A 22883-nucleotide genomic window follows, 5' to 3' on the forward strand; every position below is an offset into this window, starting at 1 on the left:
CCCCAGGGCAATGCAAGGGGGAGACTGTGCCCCCACATGTCTCCCGGACGTGATGCGGGGATGTTAAACCAAAAGTGCAGCCTGTGGCTCCGTGTCAGGCATGCCACAACCTGGCTCAGGCACCACTTAACTGCTAACGCCCCATGTAAAAACAGAGAAATAATAATCAAGTCACTAAAATCAGGGGAGCTGTCATTACAACCACAACTTTCAGAGTCTTTTTTTATCGTTTGAGGGATGACAGTGCTTTGAGCAAGCAAGCACTGCATGTAGCCAGCAAGCTTTTTAATGTGTGACAAAACATATCATTGAAGGGTTTCCTTGCACAACTTTGACTTACCCCCACATCATTCCTAGTCAGCGTAAGTGACCAAGAACAACTGAAGCGCACAAGGATTTCAACTTAATCTCAGAATGGATTGAAGACCTTTCTACTCTCACCTTGACGTACTCTGAAGCCTGGGTGATTTGCATTTTGATGTCTAATTGAAATAAGGGTTGCTGCTTGATAGGCCTTAATCTTCTCAAAAACATGGTTGTGCCTCCCTCCCCAAAGCAAATATTTATCACGTTTCACCTTGAATATAGGTCACAGCATTGCAATGCAAGTACTCACAGCTGTAAAAAAAACAAACAGGAAGAGTCCGTCTAGGTAAAAAAAACAAATTCAAAAGGCACATCTGTTCTCCTGAGCCACAGCAAGGAAAGATTATTACCATTAGCATGGGGGTTATAAGCAAATGAAGCAATTGGTTAAAGAAAAAAAGAAAGGAAATCACTTATAGTGTCGTCTTTCATCATTAAATTTTAATGGAAAAAACACTGCGATTTGCTTAGTCTGAATATATGCGCAAATGTAAAGAGACCATCTGACATTGTCGAGGCATAACACCACAAGATAAATGGAGACTATTTGCCACACTACTGGAGCAGCTGTAACTCTCTCCCAGACCTGCAGCAATCAAACAAAAGGGCACAGAAATAGCAAGCCATCTGCCTCTTGCTGGCCACTGAGTCTTACGCATTTGGCTGATAGGAAAGAATCAAGGGTCTTATTCTTCTACTGCTCATATAGGCTTAAACAGGGGGCAGCTGAGCTGTTACAGTAGTTTAAATGCCCATCTCTTCTTAGTCCCATTTTGATTCTCCCTGCAAGACTTAGCCATCACCACAGGACAAACATGTGGAGGCCGTGGTTTGCACCAAGAGTGCCCTAAGCAAGGGCAACCAGAGCACATGCATATGCATCCAGAAAACACCGGTCTGGAGCACAGCCTCACTTCACAAACTCCCAGCAATGCAAAACCAGGCACAGCACTCCAGGCTGCCTTCATTTCATACAGCAATTGGGTTTTGAGAGCATGAAAAGGAAAGAGAACGGTGGGGCAATAAGCCTGAAGATTTTCCTGTCCTGCTTCTGCATTACAGTGCAATTCTCCCTGCTGCTCCCCCCTGAAGGATGCAACACCCATGACAAGCTCGGGAGACAACAGAGGAACGAGCTGCAGGCAAGCCACGCACGTATGGAAACATCGAGCAGCCTGCTGCCCGCCTTCCCAAAAGCAAACAGAGAGGAGGAAAGGGTGCACAGCTATTGTGCAGAGTTGTTAAGATCTATACGAAGGCCCACATGTGTAAACTAAACATCGGCTCCTTTTATCATCAAGTGCGTACAACTTGTAAGCATGAATTATGCAAGACCTTTAACAGTCGTCTTCTAAGAGGGAGCAGCTGTAGAAGCTGCTCTGTGTCCTCCAAGCAAGTCACAGAAGGGGCAGCCCACGGATGCTCAGTGTCTGTGCGGCTGAGCTACAGCATGGGCGCTCTCACCAGATCCAGTCCCAGCGCTCCCAGGGACCCACGCACCCCATGCTAAGCAATTAGCACCTCATAACCTCTCACCATCTTCCAGCACTCTATGAAGAAATATTTTCATCACCTTTTTACTGACGGCAGCTTGAGAAAGATCTGGAGAATTGTGTGAGCTTGTGAAGGAACGAGCAGGGAGCTAAACCTGCAAGCCAGCCCAAACCCAAGCCCCCAGCCAGTGCCCAGACTGCGGAACTCTGCTTTTGCCTGGGAGCACAAGGAACCTGAAACAGCAAAGTGAGACCAGGGAGCTCCGGTCCCTGTTTCAGTTCAATAATTTTCTCTTTGACTAGTGAACCCCCGCACTTGGCTGGTGCCTGTGGGTGAGGATGCCAGCCCTAGGGCAGCGCTGCACAGCCCACATTGCAGGCATCACCAGGCCACCTGCAAACACCGGCTGCAGGTGGGGATGCAGGCAGGGATGCAGGCGGGGATGCAGGCTGGGATGCAGGCTGGCAGCACCATGCACTCACCTGCCCCGAGCTGTGACCTGTACAGCACCGCAGGTGACTTAACTCAGCCTGGTCACCAGGTCCTCACTGAGCTGACACCACGCTTAGCAAATGTGCTAAGGTTGCTGACAGTAAGCGCTGGCTGTAAATTACCTATAGGGTGAGAAAGCTTTTGATACAATTTTACATAAAATATTAATCTCTCCAGTCAATACAGATGCTGTTAGGATTGAGTGGCGGGGCTGTACGCAGCGAGGAAGTGTTTTGGAATATAACAGGTGCTGCAAGGGGAGGCACAGATCTGTATTGAGACCGGTTTCATTTATTGTATATATCATCGACTTGGAAGAACAAGCATCAAGCACTGTGATTACATTTACTGATGATTCAGAGTTGTGTGGGCTCCTCAATACACAAGAGGAGGGCAATAAAGTCCTGGACAACTGAGCAAGCAAGCACCTCAGGGGATAATTAAATTAATTCAAGCTATGGAAATGCCACACAACAAGGCTAAAACATAAAGCAAATAACATTGAAAAGGACTTTGCACTCAGAGACTGTGAGAGACAAACCCAGGCTACTGCTTGCTCCCAGTTATCCACCCAGAGCACCAGGCGCTGCACAAGTACAAAGCTGATGTCACGGCCATCAGGTGAAAACAGGTACAGGTCATGCACGAAGCATTAAAAAAGCAGTCCCAGTGACACCAGTTGTACATGCCCACAGCCCAACACACTGCGGCTTTAGAGAGGAGCCGTGCCACCTGGGCACCTCTGGCAATACAGCAGCTCCTGGGCCACCCTGGGAAAACAAACCCATGCAGGGGACCTCAGGCCACAGCGCCTGCCTCCCACCTTGCTTACCAGCTCCCAGTCCCTATGACCAGCTTCCTTCCAGACTCTTGACCAGAGCTCCCCGTTCCCAGATTGTGTACCTGCCCCTAACTGCCTGGGCAGCCTCCCCTCGCTAACCAGCCCTGCCTGATGCAAGGCAGCTGCCTTTGGAGACAGAGGCATCTTGGCCGAGCCACTCTGCCCAGCAAAGAGATCGTTGGCAGGGCATCACAACAGGCACAGAGCCCCTTTCAGGAGAGGGGCCCCAAGAACACAGCAGAGCAAGACTGGGAAACACAAAGCATGTGGAACAGCAACACGAGAAAGGACACAGGAGAAGTAAGAAGTGGCAAAACTGCCCAAGGTGCCAAAGGCAGGAAGATGCTAAATTTGATGAGGTTGAGGAAGAGAGCCAAAGGAGAAATAAATAGAGCTAATGAGAAAACAAGGCATGAGCATTCAAAAACCTTTAACACACTGCTAAACAGCAATAAAAAGGCAATTAGAGTTCCGAGATGCATGGAGGGTAATTGCACACACTATAAATAGGTGGTGGGAAGACTGTCCCGCTCAGCAGGATCTGATTCACTTTTGGGGTGACTTCTCCATGCAGACAGGAATATTCTGGTGCGAGACAGAAGCTGAGAGATAAGAGTTTACAGGGAGATGAGATTACAGGAAGAATTTCTATCACACACGTCCTTCTGCATGAAGTATGTACCAAGCAGGAGCTTTGCAATAAAGACTTCAGAGGTCTGAGCTTGAGGAACTCCAAACAGAAGTTCAGCAGTAGAGATGCAAAATAGCCTTAGAAAGAAACATCCATTTTCTACTAGCCAGCAACATGTACAACACTAGAGTCTGGGCAGCTGAGTGGCTGCCACTACTGATGGAGAAACGGGCTAACCACACGGCTCTCCAGCACCCACAGAGATCCTGCCCTGCTCAGCTCATAACCCTTGCACAAGCATGTGCACACATGCACTTGCAACAGCATTCAACAGCAACTAAGCAGCTCGCTGTGCTCCACAGACACATAACCCCCTCCCCTGTGCTAAGGTACACCCTGGAGGGATGCCCAAGTCTGGGCCATACAGGCTCACAGCAGCCAGTGCAAGCAGCTGGCTCACTGTTTAAAGAACAAGTTTTCTGATGCCATTCCCTGCCCAGGCTTCCCTCCCTACACCAGCCAGGCTGGAGCAAGTGCACTGACTGCCACAAGGTCCTCTCCTTTGCTAGGCGCACAGCTCAGGCTCTGAGGCAATGTGCCACCACAGGTCTTGGGGAAGAAGGAGCCCGCAGAGCAGATAAAACCCACAAGACCCCAGGCAAAGGTAGGGACAGAGTCTTTGCAGCATTGCAACCAACATCTTTAAGAGCAGATGGTACCACTGAAGTTCAGGGAACCCACCAACAAGCAGAAACTGCACCAGGCAGATCCCTGACCAATGTAAACCAACAGTGCACGATCAACTCAAGTTTTCTTTTTTGAGGACATCAGTTCTATCTTGAGACAGCTAGAGGGTAGAAAAAGTCCTATTCACCTCCAGCCAAGCCTTCTGCAGAGTAAATAGGAGATGGAAAATGCAGCCACCCCTGGGAGCTGTAAGCAATCCCTCCCCCCTGCCCCGTCTCCTTCTGGAGGAGGAAAATTTTCAGACTGAAGCACCAAAGGCTCTAGAAAGGGATGGAGCAAAGCTGTCACTTCACAGCTCCAAACTCCCTTGGCCAGGCCTGGTGTCCTTCCCAGCTCCCTGTTCCTTCCCACCGCAGAGCATTGGCATCAATTCACACATGGGAGCTGCTCTGCCCTCACGAATGACTGAGCACACACAAAGTCTCTGCAGTCCTAACTCCAGCTAGCTCCTGGCTATGCACCAAAAAACAACCCCGTGCAGCCCAGACAGCTGCACATCCCCAGATAACAGCAGCAGATGGCTTCTGCCTGAGGTCTTGCTGGCAGAGGGTGGTCTGCGGTGCCGGGGGTGGGAGGCACAGTGCTGGTTTTTGCAACATGCACCACTGGAGGGTCACGCAGCCTTGCCCGTGGCTGAAGAAGTGCTGGCTGTGTCCTTCTTTCATCCTTGCACTGTCACCATGCAGGTAGCAAAGCAGCCGGCTCCTGCTGCGTCACTCCATTAGCTTCCTTCCGAGACAGCAATGAGTCTGTCATCTCTGGTTGCAAGAAGGGTGGGAGAAGTCTGCTCAGAGGGAGGGGAAATCTAGGGGTGTAGACTATAAAAGCAAACTTGGCACGTGCAACATGTAAAGCATTTGTGCCCTCTTGCTGTACCAGGAAAGGATATTTGGCATTTTAGGAAAATTTGCCTTTTGCCAGATATTCTGCTTGTGTGATGCCTGCATCACCTTCCAGCTGCCTAAACCCTCTGCTGCTGAGGTGTGAGAGCAGCTGACCCTCCCCATAGCACGCCAGGCAAAGTGAAACCCTCGTCTTGCAAAAGCTAGTCCCTGCCAGCACCACCAGCAGTCCCGACAGAACTTCTGAACAGCTTCACTTCATTGCTCCCAAATCATCTAGTATTTTCTATGCCTAAAACTTAATGCCCGAATCCGCTCTCTTTCCCGGCCCCCGCCCATCAGACAGGGACATCTGAGGGGAGCAACAAGTAGCACACGGGCTGCATCTGGCTGGCTGTTCATGGAGGAGCTTCTCCCTTCCACAGCCACCTGCACCAGCCACGTGCCAAGGTCCACCACAGTGAGCCCAGAAACCTCTTCCCAAAGCATCTTTGCAGTATTATGGGTTTAAGGCTCCCTTGAATCTCTCCTTGGAATAAGAGTTTGTTTCCAAGCAAAGCACCACCTGGAAATGAGATGGGTGGTACAACAGACAGTGGTGATACATACAGAAAAATGCCTTCTATATAGGAAGAAAACAATACATTTTTGACCCCAATCAAACTCTCTACTGAACTACCATCATATCTCACTCCAGTGAGCGTGGTACTGTATTTAGAAGCATTGGTTTACGTTCCTTCTGACAGCCAAATATCAGACCCAATTCCCTTTATCACATCAGAGTGCCACCAGCCAGGCAGCTTGTCCTGCTGTTCCCAGACAGGAACCTGTGCATCATCTGTGACTCCCCAGGCTCCAAAATGACCCTTGTGCACACACACCCACATCCCTCCTGAAAGAGGCAAACCACCACCCTTCTCCAAGCTCCAAGGAAAGCAAGAGGCTGCTCCGTTGTGATATGGCCGTGGGGAAGGTTGTGTGTTGGGGTACAAGATTTTACAGTCTTAAGCAGCCCAACGTGTGGCTGTGGCTGCCTGGTAAAATCCTGCACCTCAACACACAGCCTTCTGTTATCTCAGGGCAATGCTGACTTAGCATCATCTGGACTGGTAACATGATAAACTCCTCAGGGAAGGGAGAATCACTTCCTACAGGAGATGGCGTACCCTGTACACCTCATCGATTGCAAACACGTTGCAACTAATAGACATCAGTGGTTACTACAAACTTACAGGATCTGCAAACTCCCAGTGCCATCCTCTCCAGCTCAGCAGGTGCTTGGGATCAAATTCAGATGCTAGAGCAGACACTGCTGATGCTCTTCACAAGGCAGCATGTGAGACTTTCAGTAAGAAATGTCTTAACCAACAGCTGCTTCTATCAGTAGTTCCTCATGGTGTGAGCCTGGAAAATAGCCTTTCCTTCCTATTACTTTCCTCGCCTGCACCAGACAGGCAACTGGGAGCCAAACCACCCACTTCAAGCCCTGCTCTGAGGGACTGAGCTGAGACTCTGCACATCACGGTGCTGCTCTGGGTGCAGGGCTTCTTTTGCCTGTAGAAGTATATTAGGCAACAACGACATCCAAAACAAGTGCTTTTTTCCCCCCCACTGCCAAAAAGTTTATTTGAGGTTTTTTCCCCCCGCAGCATCCTTCCCCTGGCTGAATACAGACAGCAGATGAAAGTCTTGAGGGGACAAGGTCACTATCAGATTCAGTTCATACCCAGTGCTCATCCTAAATCATTAAGAGTGAATCTAAATCCCACCCAAAAAAGTAGCGTGAGGTAGAAATGAGATCTACAGACAAAGCTAGACCTGAAGACTGTGTCCTTATATTCTGAAGACAAAGAGCACCCCATCCTTGGATGAACATCATTTAGCACAAAAGATACGAAAGGCTACTGCCGGACTATTTAGCGGGCAGCCCTGTTTGCCAGGGTATTTGTACAAATGCACTGTGGCATCAGCTCCGAGTCCTACCAAAGTCAGTGGTACAGATCCTTCAAGATCTGCACACCACATCTCCAGTCCCTAAACACTGCAGCACCATCATGAAAAAAAAAAAAATATCCAGGCTTTGGGCTAGGAAAAAGATGATTAAATCTAATTTCATTTCTAGGTTTCTTCATCAAACACTAACATTTGGGTATGGGTAGACACTCAGAACTTGAATGGTTGCGCTCACACAACTGTCCTGAAGCACATGGGTCAAGTCATTGAGTTGTATGGCCCAAGCCACCAAGTTGTGTGCCAGGGCAGTTTTCCAGCCCCTCCAGGCTGGAGGTGTCCTGTACTAATGTGCCCTCACAAGGGTCATTATATACCTTGCACTCCTAGAAGCCCAAGCTCCCAACCTTACTGAGGCAGACAGACAGGTTTTGAACTATGACAACTACAAACACAGCATCACTTACCCCAAGCTGAATAAACATTCACATGACATTTTGACTCAGGTGTTTAAATTCTAGAAAACGTCTGACTTTCAGCTTGAATCACTGACTAACAATACCAAATATTATCACTAAAAGCACCTATTCAAACAACAATTTCACACATTCACATCAAACAGTGACTCCCCTTATGTCCAATTTTAAGAATGATGCCCACCCAATCCAGAAGAAAAACCAGTCAAAGCACCCCAACTATCCTGTACCCACAAATAACTTCTTCCAAAACTGGCACCACATTAGGATGCTCCATGTATTTTTTTCAGTAACTACAAGGTAAAAACACAGGGATTTTCCCCAGGAACCTGCGTTTCCCCTCTCCTACCTTAAAAAAGACAGAGCTGAACCCTGCTGCTGGACCAAAAAGCATGCCCTGCAAGAAGGATGGTCCAATTCTGACCCACTGGGAGCCAGTGGTACCACCTGCTGCGTGGAGTGGTCAAGGCAAGGAGACAAACTCTGCTTGTCCTCCTGTGCCTGCACCACACCCTCTCAGAGCTGGGGACCGAGGTGTCACCCCTTCCCTTGCACCTCACCCAGCTCCGTCTTCCAGGAAGGGAAGACCTTTGAGGAGCCACTCATCCTCCTGGGCAACAGACGGAGAGGATCTACTCACCACCACGGAAGGTCCCCTCACAGGCTGTTTTAAGGGAACTTTACTCTTTTAATTAGGCTTAGTTTTTAAAGACACACTAAAATATATGTTTCCTAGAAATTACTTTGTGGGTGAAACCCTGGTGCTGCTGAAGCCACTAGATGAATTCACATCAACACAAACCAAGCAACGGCTCTTGATTATATATGCTGTATTGATTGGTCTTAACATATTAATCAGGTTTACATAATTAAATAGAAATAGGATATTTACCTTGTACTCCCTTGGACTAAAGCATTGGCAGTAGCTGTAAGGGGGTTGTATACATACGCTGCTAGTAGCAGTGTTGTGATGGCTGGGTTCCTACTGCTAAATCACACTACAAATTAAATACTTCTCCAGCTAACAAAAAATTACATAGGGAAATTACTTGCTGACCGCTTCCCTCTTAGGTGAATGGAGAATGAGTGACTCATCATTCAGCAGAAGGAATTACAAGTTGTGCAAAAGGCAAAGTGCTTCGGGGAAAGCATCTAGACTACGCAAAGCAAAGCCATAAATAATACCTTTTGGAAATGACGAGCTTTAGCACGGGTTGGAGCTGCACGATCTGCTAAGTCTTCTCCACTCTTAGTTCACAACATCTCTGGCCTGAGAGGTGCCACCCACAATAATTGAATCATCAGGCTATGGATCAGGAAACGCAAAGTTTTACAACAGCCGAAGACCAAGATCACAGCCTATTTAATTACCTGCTTCCCAATCCAATAAGCTGCAAGTATATAAATAGACAAAGTATGACAAATATTTAATATCTGCTGGAATTAAATTAAGATAAGGCACTGGCAAAATAAATTATAAGTGTTTTAACTGAAAAATAACCATTTTCTGAAGATTCCAGACAATCTGAGCACAACAGCCACACTCTGCACTCCACACTGCCAAGGAACACCGCATCTCAGATGTGCCAGACCACCTTCCCCACCGCAGCGCTCTCTAAGCAGCAGTGAAATGCAGGCAGGCTCATCTTCACTTCGGGGTTAGCGTGGTGCTGACCCGGGGACAGCCCTAGCCTCATTTGATGGTGGCATGGCCTATGCCCACACTGAGCCAGCTAAGTGGCAAAAGCAGCCCCTAACTACTCTTCCAGGTTTTTACGGGCATAGCACTGATAACTATCTTGCACCAGGTCCAGGTGATGTCTGAGACCTGCCTGGAGCTTCCATCTCCTCAAACAGCACTAGAGAGCAACCGAGGAACAGGCAGAAAATAAGCAGAGCTTCATCTTTACCTCTCCTCTCCTGCAGAGCTGAGAAAACCACACCTCCAAGGGTTTCTTGAGGCCAGCAAAGCAGAACCTGACCATAAAAATCACAGTTCCTCCAGCAGGAGGCTGCTAAAACAAGTCCCAACACCACCTGAGTCATGGTCTGTCCCAGAAGAATGATGTGTTGGTGGTTTTAAGAGAGAACCTGTGTAAATATTGTGCGAGAGTAACAACCCAACCCATGATAGGGAAGAAGTATGTGGTTATTTGGAAGGCTGCACTAGCTTTACTATATGTTCCTAACTGTTGTAGCATCTGCATGCATGCCAAAACAGCAGAAATTTGATAATTTAAGATGCATCGTAACTGATTTAACCAGGTTTCTGATCCTTCACACCTGTTCTGCATTAAGCACTGTGCTTAAATCAATCATCATTCAGCAAAGCACAAGCTTAAGCGCTTTGCTGAATTTGACCGAGAATTTTGTTAATGCACCTGACGTCATCCCGCAGGCTTACACAAGGACCCAAATCACAAGGCACTTCTCCCAGGAGTAGCTCCAGTAATCTGCAGCTAAGCTGGAACTTTTTTTCATCCCACATTTATCCCGCTGGGAACTGATTTACTCTCCCACATGCTGCCTGCCTGCTCCCTCGTTCTGCGGGGAGGAAAACAGGTGATGACAATCACAACTGCAGCAATGCCTGACCTAACATGCTCTCACATTTTAACTCTTAATAAATTCTTCCTGCTGCCCCTTTCCTAACGAGTGTTTTCAAGGGGCTGGTGATAATCTGGAGATGATCTCCCAGTTTATACTATTTTGAATGAGCAAATGCCTATTCCTGGGTTGTGCTGTGCCTTTTGGCTGCTGTACTTTGGAGGTACTTAGCAAGAGGTATAGCCCACATTCAAGGGTGCCTGGTCTGCATCACTACAGAGACATACACGTTGCCTGACTTCCCCAGGCTTCCAGCTGAGCTCTCCTCCCAAAGGCTTCAGACAGTTGGGATCAAGCAGGGAGAGACACAGGGCATAGCCAGTTGTCTCAACTCTACTTCCAACAAGTCAGCGTGAGCTAGAGAAAAGACTAAATACATCCTGGGCAAGCAATTACCAAGCTAAGTGCCATCTGCGGTAATAAAACACATTGTTCTGAGAGCAACAGAGCTGGCAAAGCTGCTTTCCTCCTGAGCTGCATCGTGAGGCTGGAGCCTTCAGCATCTGGCAAAGTGTAAACTCTGATGGGAGCTTTTTCCCCCAGGTCACACATCCAGAATCTTGCTCAGATTCCCCAGTGTCTAGTAAGGGCTGTCCACACACTGCCACCTTCCTCCCACCTGTGATAGGCAATAAATACAGATGTCCCTATTTTCACCAACCTTTTAAGGGATGAGTATCTTGCAGATCACTGTCTGCCTGTCAAATGTGCCTGGAATTCAGTGGCAGCTTAAAAAGAAATTTAAGGGGAAAGTAAGACAGCACGAGCAGGTTCTAATAAGCCTTTTCCCACCCACCCCCCTCCATAGGAAACAATGCTAGTAAGGTGTAGATAAAAGAACTTGCAGGTAGACATCACAGATGTGCAGTTACTCAAGTAAAGCCTTACTACAAACATCAAGATAAACTTGAAGCAGAGGTGTAGGCTTGAACACACTAATCTAAAAACCAATTTTCACTCTGCTGCTGAAATTTCTGGGGCATCAGGATCAGAAAAATACCATCTGAGTGACATTTGCTTGAATTCAACTTGAAATCTGAAATAGTTTGTTACCGGTGTAAACAAGCAATGCTGTCATGCCCACATACAGTATATACCCAGCTATGCCAGCCATTCACACATTTCCACTGCTCTCTCCTCTCTCATATACAATTCCTCAAACCACATGTAATTGTCTTTCTGTGGCAACAGTACCTTAAGTACACACTTCCCTTTATTCCAAGGCGGTTCACGAGCGCTGCAGAACAACAGGCTGCATTTTCCAGCTCCTGAGCACTACACACAGGCGTGCTGCTACATAACCGGTACCCGCGGTGCCTGTGCATTACACTGCCATAACATGCAGCCCCTGGGGCGCAGGGTACCGGCCAGCTCTGATAGAGCAGCGCTGTAGGATCAAGGAGGGAGGATTACACGCCTCAGGGGAGGTACTGCGGGCATCTTCAGCCCAGGCAAGAACTTCAGTGCTGCAACTGTAACAAACCCAATTGCTTTCTTTTCTGGGAAAACTGCAAAGAAGATGATGAAGCTACAGAAACCACCTGGGCTCTGGGAGCTTGGCAGGGGCTGTATGCAGCGCAGCCCATCTCAGGCCCTGTGGCTCTCCCATGGAGATGGGCTGGCTCTTAGCAGGTAGCCCAGTCAGGCAACTGCTCTGCAGGGCGACCGCCTTGCCACCTCACCTGCAAAGCCTGGTCACCCTGCTTGGGCTGTGCTCGGGGCTGGCAGCACCTTCCCGTGCTACAGGGGAGAGCTGTGGGCGAGGTGAAGCCAGACCTCCTCCTCCTCCTTCCAGCACCAGGCAGGACCTGCCGAGCAGGGCTGGGGACAGGCCACTCGCCCTCACCACTGCACAGCCCTGCCAGAACACCTCTGCCGTGGCTGCTCAGCACCTCGCCGATGCAGGCGTGGGGTCTGAGCAGCCCTGCACGAATCCTGGCCGGTCCCCAGCCCTGGCAGAGCCCAGCAGGGCTCCCAGGTGTCCTGCCCGAGGGCAGCAACCACAGCGGGCATCGGACAGGGTCAGGTCCTCACATCTCCAGGGTGCCCACACAGGCAGTGGATCAAGCGTCTCCCTCCCCAGCCTCACCGTGGCCCTGCGCCCTAGTGTGGGGGCTTCTGCTTGCCGTTTCTCCCAGGATGAAACCCTTCCAAATGGCAGGCTGTGAGGGTGGAGAGGCAAATGGCACATGGAGAAGGAATTGGACTATCCCTCCTCTGCTAATGAGGAAACTGAGGCAACAGCTTCCTGGTTTTCTCCCAGCTTTCCCCCGAGGAGCAAAATGTATTTGCTCCACCCTGGTGAGTCTTGAAACATCTGGTATTTCCATCGTTGCCAAAGGCCCACCAGCAGACAAAGTCCTCACAGAGACCATCCAGCCTGGCAGAGCCGCCATGAGAGAAGCTTGGTGCCCAAGAGGGAACGAGTCCCACACCTTCACCCTCTGATCCCCCTAAAGCCACAGAAGGAAGGGTGGGCTTTCCCAGAGGGATGCGCGAGAAAGCAGAGGAACACATGAAGTGAAACAACAGAGTCCAGGCTCCAGCAGTCCTTTGACTTTAATAGGAGTCTTGACTAAGGAAAAAGGGCAAGGATTTCCTCCCAGCATGACAACTGAATATAGGGATATACAGAAGATGAAAACCCAGCACGACTTCACCTTTAGAAGGGAAAATTCAAATTGACATGTGTTGTCAAGTTGAATTTAGCTTTCCCAATTCCATCTCACTGCTAAGTTTGAGGGGAAATGGTCAGCCCCCGAGACACACCTATTTTAGCTATTTGTATAAATAAGCCAGATGCATTTCCCTATGTTATTCATGTCACAGAGATGGATTTCCTCCTAAGATCCTGTGTAACTTCCCCATTCACTCAAGTATTGCTGCCGGTTTATAATTTCTCTCATTGCTCCCCATTTCTTTGTTTCACTTGCAGTTCATTCCCCCCTTTTCTCTTTCCTTCCCCTCTTTCTATCCCTTCACAGCACAGTATCTTGATTCAGGGACTATGAGTCACCCTTCTTCCTAGCTACTCTTCTCCGGACCACTAAAACACTGCCTGCTCCTTTGGAAAAAAACTGCTTTTCGATCTCAGTTCGTGTTTACATGAGAAACAGTTGCAGGGCTTGTTTGTTTGTTTTAGTTTCCACATAACCAGCGATTACTTAAATTCCATCATCTTTTTCAAACATCAAGAAGTTGCACAGGAAACAAAAACCAAGCAGACTTTGAAAATCCACAATCTATTAAAAAGGGTTATAGGCAAAATTAAAATAAAATATGAAACCTAGCTGTATTTTCAGCTATACACTTTGCTCAGCAAACAAAAGCAGATCATTCAACCTTCCAGCAACACCAGATTGTCCTATATTGCCTTTAAACTACATGCAGTACGGGTACACTTTCCTACCTCCGTATGTTGCAATGACTAATAATAGTCCTGTGGTGTAACAGAACTGAATGTCGTTTGCATCAATACATCCAGGAGTCTGCCTGATTTGTAAAGGTCATTTGTGAACACAGAACAGTATCAAGGCTAAAACTGCAGTCTAAGAAACTCAACTGAAAGCACAGAGAGAAAAAAAAAACCTCGACCAGCCATTGCAGAGCGCTACATCCCATCACAGATCTAACTCTAGCTGCCACAGGGAAAAAGTTGGCTGCATTTGACTGAAAGGCACCTGTGTCCCTATCCCGGGGAAACTGAATTTGTGCCCTGGCCCATGAGCTTGTGCCTCAGCAGAGAGATGAGCTTCAGGAGGGCTCCTGCGGATGGGGAGCCCAGGTGAAGGTGTTCCTGGCCAGCGTCTGCCCTGCCGCCACGGTGCGCTCGGGGAGGAAGAGTCGGGACTGTGGCTGTGACTTCACCACCAAGCTCTGCTGCCACATTTTGTTGGGAAGCCGGCATCAGGGAGCTCGCCGTGCAGAAACACTTGCAAGAAGTTGAAATGAGACTCAGCAACTCCCCAAGTCAGTGCCAGCGCTCCCAGTTAAGCAAACTTTGCAGCAAGCACAGAGTTGCACAGTCCCTTTGCAGGAGGCAAGGGCACGTGCCTGGTGTTTTCCAGCAACATAACCCATTTCTCTCCTCTCGACAACCTTTAGATGGCCAACATCCCAAACTTCCCGAGTCCTGATGTTGCGTAACTGGGAGCAATGCCATATGCCAGCGTGCCGGCTCCGTGCAGGAGACCACGGTGGGGAGCAGCGGGGAGGGGTGGCAAGGGGGCTTCCCCACGGCCGGGGCTGGAGCTGCTGGAGCAACCCCCACCTGCGCGGGCCCAAGGTGCCCTGTGCCGGGACTGCCCTTGGGGTGCCCGGGCGGCCGCGGGCCTGGGGAGCGCCGGTGTGGGGCTGCCGGGGAGCGGGACAGGGGCAGCGGGGCAGGCGGGAGGGCACCCGGGGGAGCGCGCAGGGGGGCAGGGGGCACCGAGGGGAGCGGGCAGGGGACAGGAAGGTGGCTGCCGAGGGGCGGGCAGGCAGCGGGCAGGGGACGGTGAGGGAGCTGCCGGGGGAGGCCGGGCCTGGCCGGGCGGGCAGCCCGTGCGCGATACCTTCTGCTGCCGGCGGGCCATGTCGGTGGGCTGCTTGGCGTTGAAGGGGTAGGCGATGCAGCGCATGACGAAGACGTAGAGCTGCAGCTTCCTCTTCCTCTCCTCCTCCTCCCGCTGCAGCCGTTCCAGCTCGTCCTTCTCCTTCTCGCTGGCCACCGAGGGGCTGGGGCTGGCGGGCCGCGCAGCGCCGCCGCCGCGCCCACCCGGCTGCAGCCCCCCGCCGCCGCCGCCGCTGCCGGCTCCGCCGCCGCCGCCGCCGCCCGGGCCCTCGCCGGGGCGGCTGGGCGAGAGCCGCGCCGCGGCGGGCGCCAGCGGCTCCTTCCCGCTCTCCTCCTCCACCAGCTCCTCCGACTCCTCCTCGCTGGACGACGGGTCCAGCATCGCGGCGGCGGCTGGGCTCGCCCGGGCCGGCTGGGGGCTGCGCTGGCTCCGCTCGGCGTGGCGTGCCGCGGCTCTGCCCGGCTCCCGCTCCCGCTCCGGCCCCGGCTCCGCTCGCCGCCGCGCCCGCGCGCGCCCCCGCCCCGCCCCGCCCCGTGCGCGCGGGCGCTGGCCGCGGTGCTGCACGGCGGGGGGCGAGGGAGGGAGCGAGCGCGGGGCGGCCCCGCCGCGCATGCCCGCTGCGCGCCGCCGGGGCGCGGCCGCCAAGGGGCGCCGCCATGGCCGTCGCCTCGGGCGGGCCGCGGGGTGCCGGGCCGGCGGGCGGCTGTGCTGTCCCCGCGCACCGCGCTGCCCTCCGTGTCCCCGCGGCCCCCCACGGACACCGCTGTCCCCGGGGTCCCCACAGCCCCGCACAGACACCGCGGGGTCCCCACTGTCCCCACGGCTCCGCACAGACACCGCTGTCCATGGTGTCCCCACGGCCCCCCACAGACACCGCTGGGTCCCCAGTGTCCCCACAGCCACCTCTGGGTCCTCGGGTGTGTCCCCACAGCCACCACTGTGTCCTCAGTGTTTCCACAGCCTCACACAGACACTGCTGTGTCCTTGTGTCCCCACAGACACTGCTGTCCTCAGTATCCTCATGGCCCCCCACAGACAGTGCTTGGCCCTTGGTGTCCCCACAGTACCCCACAAACACCACTGTCCCTCAAGACACTGCTGTCCTCAGTGTCCCCACAGCCCCACACAGCCGCCACTGTGTCCTCGGGGTCCCCACAGGCTCACACAGGCACCACTATGTCCTCATGTCCCTACAGACACTACTGTCCTTGGCATCCCCACGGCCCCCCACAGACAGTGCTGGGCCCTTGGTGTCCCCACAGCCCCCCCAAAACACCACTGTACCCTCGGTGTCCCTCCACAGCCACCTCTAGGTCATTGGTGTCCCCACAGGCCCCCCAAAACACCACTGTACCCTCGGTGTCCCTCCACAGCCACCTCTAGGTCATTGGTGTCCCCACAGGCCCACACAGCCACTGCTGTGTCCCCACAGCCATGTGAGCCACAGGAACCGCTGCACACTTGTGAGTCTCTACACGTTTGCTTCCCATCAAACGCCCCTTCTTGCCCTTGGTGCCACTGAAAATCTTCACTGGGAAGTGATACTGCTAATAAATATTTCGCCCAAGTCACTAATTATGACACGTGTAACGATAGCATGGTATTCTACTTTGCAGATTATCTGGAGCGAGCTGAGGGCTTCAGGAGCAGCTCTGAGGGGTGAATCAGTGCAGATGTCATTTGTGTCCAATATTTTAATTTTCAGTGGTTTTCAGATCTGGTTGAGGCTTTGTTTGCACATACATGTGTATTTGTGGTGGGTGGGTGTTTTCAAGGTTTGTTTTTTCCTGTTCAATTAGCAGTGCTTCTGTTGTAAGTGTCAAAATACCTGTCACCTGTTATACATGTTAATAAATGTGTGTTTTGCTTTTGGGGAGAATGGGTAAACATCGATTCCTGGTGACGGGGCTGCGAGATTAGCTCACGGGAGGGGAGACGGGTTCTGCTTCAGACCACGTGTTTGGGATTTTCACATCAGCTGGGCTTTCTGAACTCCTTGCCTAGTTCTAATTAAAAGCTTAGCGTAGCAGATGAAGAAGCAGCTGAAAAATTGGCACAGAAGGCGGGGGGAAATGGCTTTCCCCATTTCCATTAGCCTTACCTGCTGGAGCTGTGCCACCCTGCACGCCCCGTGGGGCTGCATGTAGCAGCAGCCGTGCTCACTGGCTGGGCTCAGCGCCACCACCGTGGAGGCCCCTTCTCCCATGGGGACAGTGGCAGCACAAGCAGGGCCACTGGTCGGCTGCAGCCCTGCGCTGTGCTTGCCAGGCTGCATGTCCTGTCTGCAGTGTGGGAAGTCCTGAGGATGCTGAGCTCTCTTCAGGGAAGAGCAAGGTTAGGAAGTTGCTGCGAGGCAATTTTCCCCTCTCCCCATTGGGAATCCTATTTGCCAAGGCTGGGATTTGGAGCCTCGCACCCCTGACACGGTGTGGGGCCATCCACAGCTCGGTCTTCTTGAGAGCAGCCCTGTGGAGGGCATCCTGCCCAGGAAGTCAGGGTGAGCTCTGCAGGGCACAACTGCTGCCCCTTGCACAGCCATGAGCCCTCTCCCACTGCAAGGATGCCAGATGGGGAGGGGGAATGGATGGATGGACCCCACTGAGTGTGGATGGGCTCCTGCAATGCCAGGTGCTGACACACACTGACACACGAGGCAAACACAGCTCCAGCACTGTTTCACCTTCACACCCTTCTTGTTTGCATCACTCATTGGAAACTCTTGGAAAGCAACGCTGCATTTTCTGCAACAGCAGAGTCAGCAAGTCAAATAAATACCACACACCAGACTGGTGACATCTAAAGCTGGAGCAGCCACACAGCTTGCTCTTCCTAGCTACTGCTTTCCTCTGAGACACTCCTCTGTTTGCCCAGTTTCGCAGGAGCTGCTGCCAGGACCATCAACCCAACCCACAGGCTGACAAAAGCCGGCAGAAGACACCCCAGCATTGCATTGGGACAGCCTGCAGCCCAGCTGGCATTCGGGGGTGAACAGAGTGAGCTGAGCGCACAGTGCTCGTGCTGGCAGGCAGCTTGCTGGGCAAGCGGCAGTGCTGGCTGCAGGGCAGGATGGCAGAGACGGCTGGCAGCATGGGGCATTTCTTATGTCTGCATCTTCCCGTCAGTCTGGGAATGGAAAGGACACACAGTGTGGTGTTGGGATAGAGGCTGGTCCAAGCTGAGGTTAGGAAAAGGTTTTTCAGCCCCTCTCAGCCTTCCTTAGTAGCATTTCACTTCCTGCCTCCCTATTTATTATCTCCCCAAACACACAAATGAAAGCACCATGATATCATTGCTGTGATGCAACTACCCTTCCTGGCCCAAGGGGCATGTCATGTGGTTGTGTTGCCACTCCCTCGCTATGGGGACAGGTTATGCAGCACCTCCCAGTGCTATTTTGCCTGGCACGTGGCCGCTAACATCGCTAATGCAAGGGTGACTACCACAAGGGTGATGAGAAAGTCTCAAAGGTCTCTTCCTCAACAAAGTTCTCTTATTTTTTTAAAGTCTCTTTTGAGGTTTTAAAAATTGATACTGTTTTCATATTATCCATCAGAAAAACTCACTGCCCTGAGTCCAGTTGTGCTAACTGTGAAGGCTGAAAAAATAGAATCAATTACATCAGTGTCTATAATGGTATCATCTATAGGTAATCCCACAATGGAGGAGAAACCTTTGTCTTCTGGGTTTTCAAGGAAGAAATGCCGTTTATTGTACTGGAGAATGGAAAAATTTCTTTCTGTGACACGAGGCTGCAGATGCTCTCCCTTGCAGTTGAGGAGGTAGATGTTTGAAAGCTGCAGCTTTCCATCTTCCCTGTCCCAGACATGACAGAAACAAAATGCTGTAAGATGATCAGAGCAAAATGGGAACATTTTATATGAAAGGTTTTCTTTCAGTGGTGATTGCTCTGAACTGTTTAGGTAACTCTGCAGAGGTGGATTCGCTAGAGGAAAGCAGCTGGGTATGACAGAATCAACTTTTGCTGGTAGGAACATCACAGACATTGCGTATCTATCTATAGAGACAGATTGACTTTTCTGACAGATTGTCAGAAAAGATTTCTTAAATTAATTGATGCAAAATAGATACATACAACCACACAAAAAAAATGTGTTCTTCTTTGGGAGCTTTCAGAATTATATTTATCCTTTAGTGGGTAAGATTTTGTTCACTGGAGAACTTCAAAATTGGATGTAGTTGAAAGGGTCTGACTAGACATCCCGGCACAGATTAGTCAGGGCTCATCTGGAAGTGCTGCTGGTCTGGAGAAGCAGGGGCACATCGCCCTCGGAGAGATTGAAACTTTCACTTTCCTTAATTCACACAGCTGTGTTTTCCTAGTGGTTACATCTGAATGTACAGTTAAGGCATTAATGCTTTTTTCTTGAGTAAAGGAAAGAACAAGGTCTTAAAGTCTCAGGCCTCTTGCTTTCTGTTTCCAAATGCCATTTTTGTCCAGAGAAGTGTATCCAGCTCCCTCCAAAACATCTCACAGTTGGTTGCATCCTACTGCAAAGCAGCACTATTACAACATTTCTAGTTGCAGGAAACATTCCCTCTGATGACACCAAAAGGAGTAAGATCTTCAGTAGCTTTCAGCATTAGCCCCCCTGCACCCATCTTTGTGACACTTTGCAGGAGCTGAGGGCTTCCGTGGTGTTGAAACATCCCAAGGAATGTGAAAAACATGAACAGCATGCAAACCCTGAATTCTGCATCTAGAAACATGATCCGACACATGGCTGGGTGACCCAGCAAAGCAGCCAAGTAACAGGCACAACTGTCCAGCATCATGTGGGAAGGGAAATAGTGTGAGTGGAGGGATCGTGAAACTTACGTGTGCGTAACTTCGGTGGGTAATTGTGTAACTGCCCACTATGAATGAATAAATGTAGACAAATGAGAGCATTAGCTAAGTAATTTTTGCTATCATATTGGTGATATTGCTGTTTGCTCAGGATACTAAAGCAAAGGCCCTTTGGGTTGCAAGGATATGTAAAGTTGGGCAGTTTGTTTTCAAGACACAACATAGCTGCAAAATCCATGGTCCTTTCTAGCTTATCACTTTGGAGCAGGCTCCGGGAGGTTTCAAAAAATCTGCCCCTACATATTTGTTCCCAGCATCACAAATTAATTGCTTCTTCTAAAACAGTTTCCAGAATAATTACCTAATGAGATCCAAAGCATTGCCAGCTCTCTTGCGGGTTCCAGTAAGAAGCAATGCCCACTGTGTGGGAATACTCGACCTCCGTGCCCGCTCCTGTTTACACGACAAACAAGGAGCAGCAAATACACACACGTCTGGCAGCGCCTGCACCATCCCTACAGACAGCATGCTTCTCACCTCTCCTGGCTGGAGCCACTGCAGCTGTGTAAGGGAGATCTCAGGTGGCCTCAGATATTGGAAGCAGCGTCCGTTGAAGAATATTAAAAATATTTTGTGAAATGTTTCAAATTTGTTTCCATTTTGTATGGTGTCATAGGGAGGAACCGGCTGACATTAGAAAAACTCTGCTGTAGCATTTGTAGCATCCCTCTCCATTTATTCCCATTAGATGGGGGAATTCAGTTTAGATAATGATTTGTGGAAATGACTGTAAAGAAAAGCAGGGCTGAAGCGGAGGCTGTGGCTGTGGAAAGAGCGTGCCCATGTATGTGGCACTGGGTGCTGCGGTGCTGCCTTCACAAGCGGTCTGGCAGGACCCAGTGGTTTGGAAGAAACCCTCAGAAAGAGTAAACTCCGTTTAAAGCAGCCTTTGGGAGATCTTAACTAAATAGCTCCCACAGGGAGGCTCACATTTGCATGAGAAACAAACAAACCCTCGCTCTTTTTATTAATCCTGGTTAAAGGCTTAAACCAGAATATTTATGAAAGCTGGAAGCCATTAGTGCCTTTGTAAGATCTATGTGCACGGATGGCAGCCAGTCAGAGGACAATCTAGAAGGGAAAAGAGAGAGTAAAGTGCGGCTCTTGTGTTGTTTAACTTCCCCTGAGATCCCTCATGGCCATGGAAAATCGCTTGCACTGAACATGAGATTTGGAAAGCAGGTGAGCTGCTGGTGCTGGGATGCTCAGTGCTTCTCCCCGTTGGTCACCCACCGGCACCACTAGCTCCTGTCCCCAGCCCAGCTCAGGGGGTGGTGGTTAAATGAGCCAGGGGTGATCTGCATTATAGCTACAGTATACTGGAGGGGGGTCTGAAAATGTTGGAGGGCTGTGCAGGGGCCTCAGCTGAGATTCACCTGTGCTTTGAGACCGACTGCAGAGCAGCTCCTGATCTGGCGTGCTGTCGAGGTGGGCACGGTGCCACCAGCTGCCAGCTGCCCAGGAGTCACACACTGCCTGCTGGCTGCTGCTCTCGGCCCGTACAGGAGTCCAACATCTGTGATCATTTGTACTCCTGGTTGCTACTCACTGTAACCCCGGCCCTTTGGCAATGTGCCGTCAAAATGTGAAATAAGTGTTTGCTTGGCTGTACCTCTCGTTTTGGAAAAGCAATCTTGCATTACAAGTCTCAGTTTTGTACAATAGCAGGCGACAAGAGAAGGAGCTGGGGAAAGAGACAAAGTAAGCAGCAAAAAGTCTACTTAAAAATATCTTCCCGTTCATAGAAATGAGAAATTTCAGCAGCAACTGAAAGGGGAAGCAGAGGAACTTCTAAGGGCCACCCTGGCTTAGGCTGTGCAACAAGTAGTGTCGAGTAAAAGGTATCTCCTCCCAAGGACTCGCTGTGCCGTCCTTGAGCACACGTTGCAAGGGACTGGACGGTTTGCACCGCAGGGCAGATTAAAGAACAGCCGTTATGACACTGGTTAATGGGAGCGTGTGAGTGGGCAGGTTCGAGAAACACATCCTTTCTTTTAGGCATGAATAGAGTCCGGCTGCAGAGTGCCACTGCGAAACACTGCCGCTTGGTAATAACACTAATTTACAGAGGGGAAATGGAAATCCTGGTGTGTCCCAGGCTCCATTTGTTTCACTGTCTCCTAAAATAGCACAAAAAACAATCCTTGTTTCTTGGTAACAGCGTTATATAGATTGCTGTGTCTTCCAAACAGAATGGCTTAAAAGGGTACTCTTTTCACCCGTTCACCGCGCTCAGCTAATATTTACACTGGGATCCCGGCTGCACCAGGAGCAAGGCAGGGACCAGTGAGACTGCTGGCCTTGCTTAACCCCTCAGCATCGGGGAAGCGTGGGATGGGGAAGGGAGGCACTGCAGGAGACCCAGCCACTGCGGCTGTGGACGGTGTGAGAGCCAGGGTGCCACTGCTGCAGCTCAGCATCTCTCTTACCAGTGCTGCAGCATTTGCTCAGCCTCCTCCCTGCCCTGCACACATAGTGCTTACAGCAAAGGCCTCCCTGAATTACAGCCTGGGGAAGAAATTTCCCTTTCTTCAGCAAACTGCCATCTCAGAGGGCAGCTTCCAGTCAGTTGAAGATCAGTCTTTCTATGGTGGGACCAGTTACCTGTGTCCTGCTTGGCAGCAGCTGCTCACTGGGCACTGGCAGAGCCCTCCTGCCAGGAGAGATGGAGTGCCTGGTGCTGCTAACGCCACCAGGGAACTGGGGCTTGCAACAAGGTCACCTCCTAATCTATATCTGGGTAGTGTGTTTGAAGACACTTTGCAAAAGCATTTCAGTCCCTTGAAAAAGTCTGTTGAGCTGTTTTCCCTCACCTCTCCCCCCTCTGCAGGTGTCAGATGCTGCTCTCCAGACCTGATTAGCATCTGCAGGGAAATGAGAGCTCCCACAGCAGCCAGGCTCCACAGTCAAAAATAGCCATGTGTGCTGAGGTAGGAGTGCTTATTCCACCCTGTAACTGGATTTAGACACGCTGCAGCCGCAGCTGTGTGTGGGATGCTGGTGGCTGGGTTTGAAGC

The 22883-nt window shown here is 50.8% G+C and overlaps 1 protein-coding gene across 15 annotated transcripts in view; it reads right to left on the minus strand.

The window, feature by feature from the left end:
• The window catches only part of CADPS (calcium dependent secretion activator), a 220391-nt gene extending 204064 nt beyond the window's left edge, over positions 1-16327 (minus strand). For 4 of the 15 annotated variants that reach the window (XM_080382919.1, XM_080382920.1, XM_080382918.1 and 1 more), the window contains exon 1: positions 15000-16321. In XM_080382919.1, the coding sequence (XP_080239045.1) occupies positions 15000-15611 (612 nt within the window). In that variant the 5' untranslated portion in view covers positions 15612-16321. Of the gene's footprint in view, positions 1-14999 lie in introns of all 15 variants that reach the window. The other 11 variants (XM_080382912.1, XM_080382925.1, XM_080382922.1 and 8 more) reach the window with 5 other exon arrangements.
• Between the last annotated feature and the right edge of the window lie 6556 nt (positions 16328-22883).

This window comes from Falco punctatus (assembly GCF_963210335.1).
Source record: "Falco punctatus genome assembly, chromosome: 4".
In the NCBI taxonomy this organism is placed as follows: domain Eukaryota; kingdom Metazoa; phylum Chordata; class Aves; order Falconiformes; family Falconidae; genus Falco; species Falco punctatus.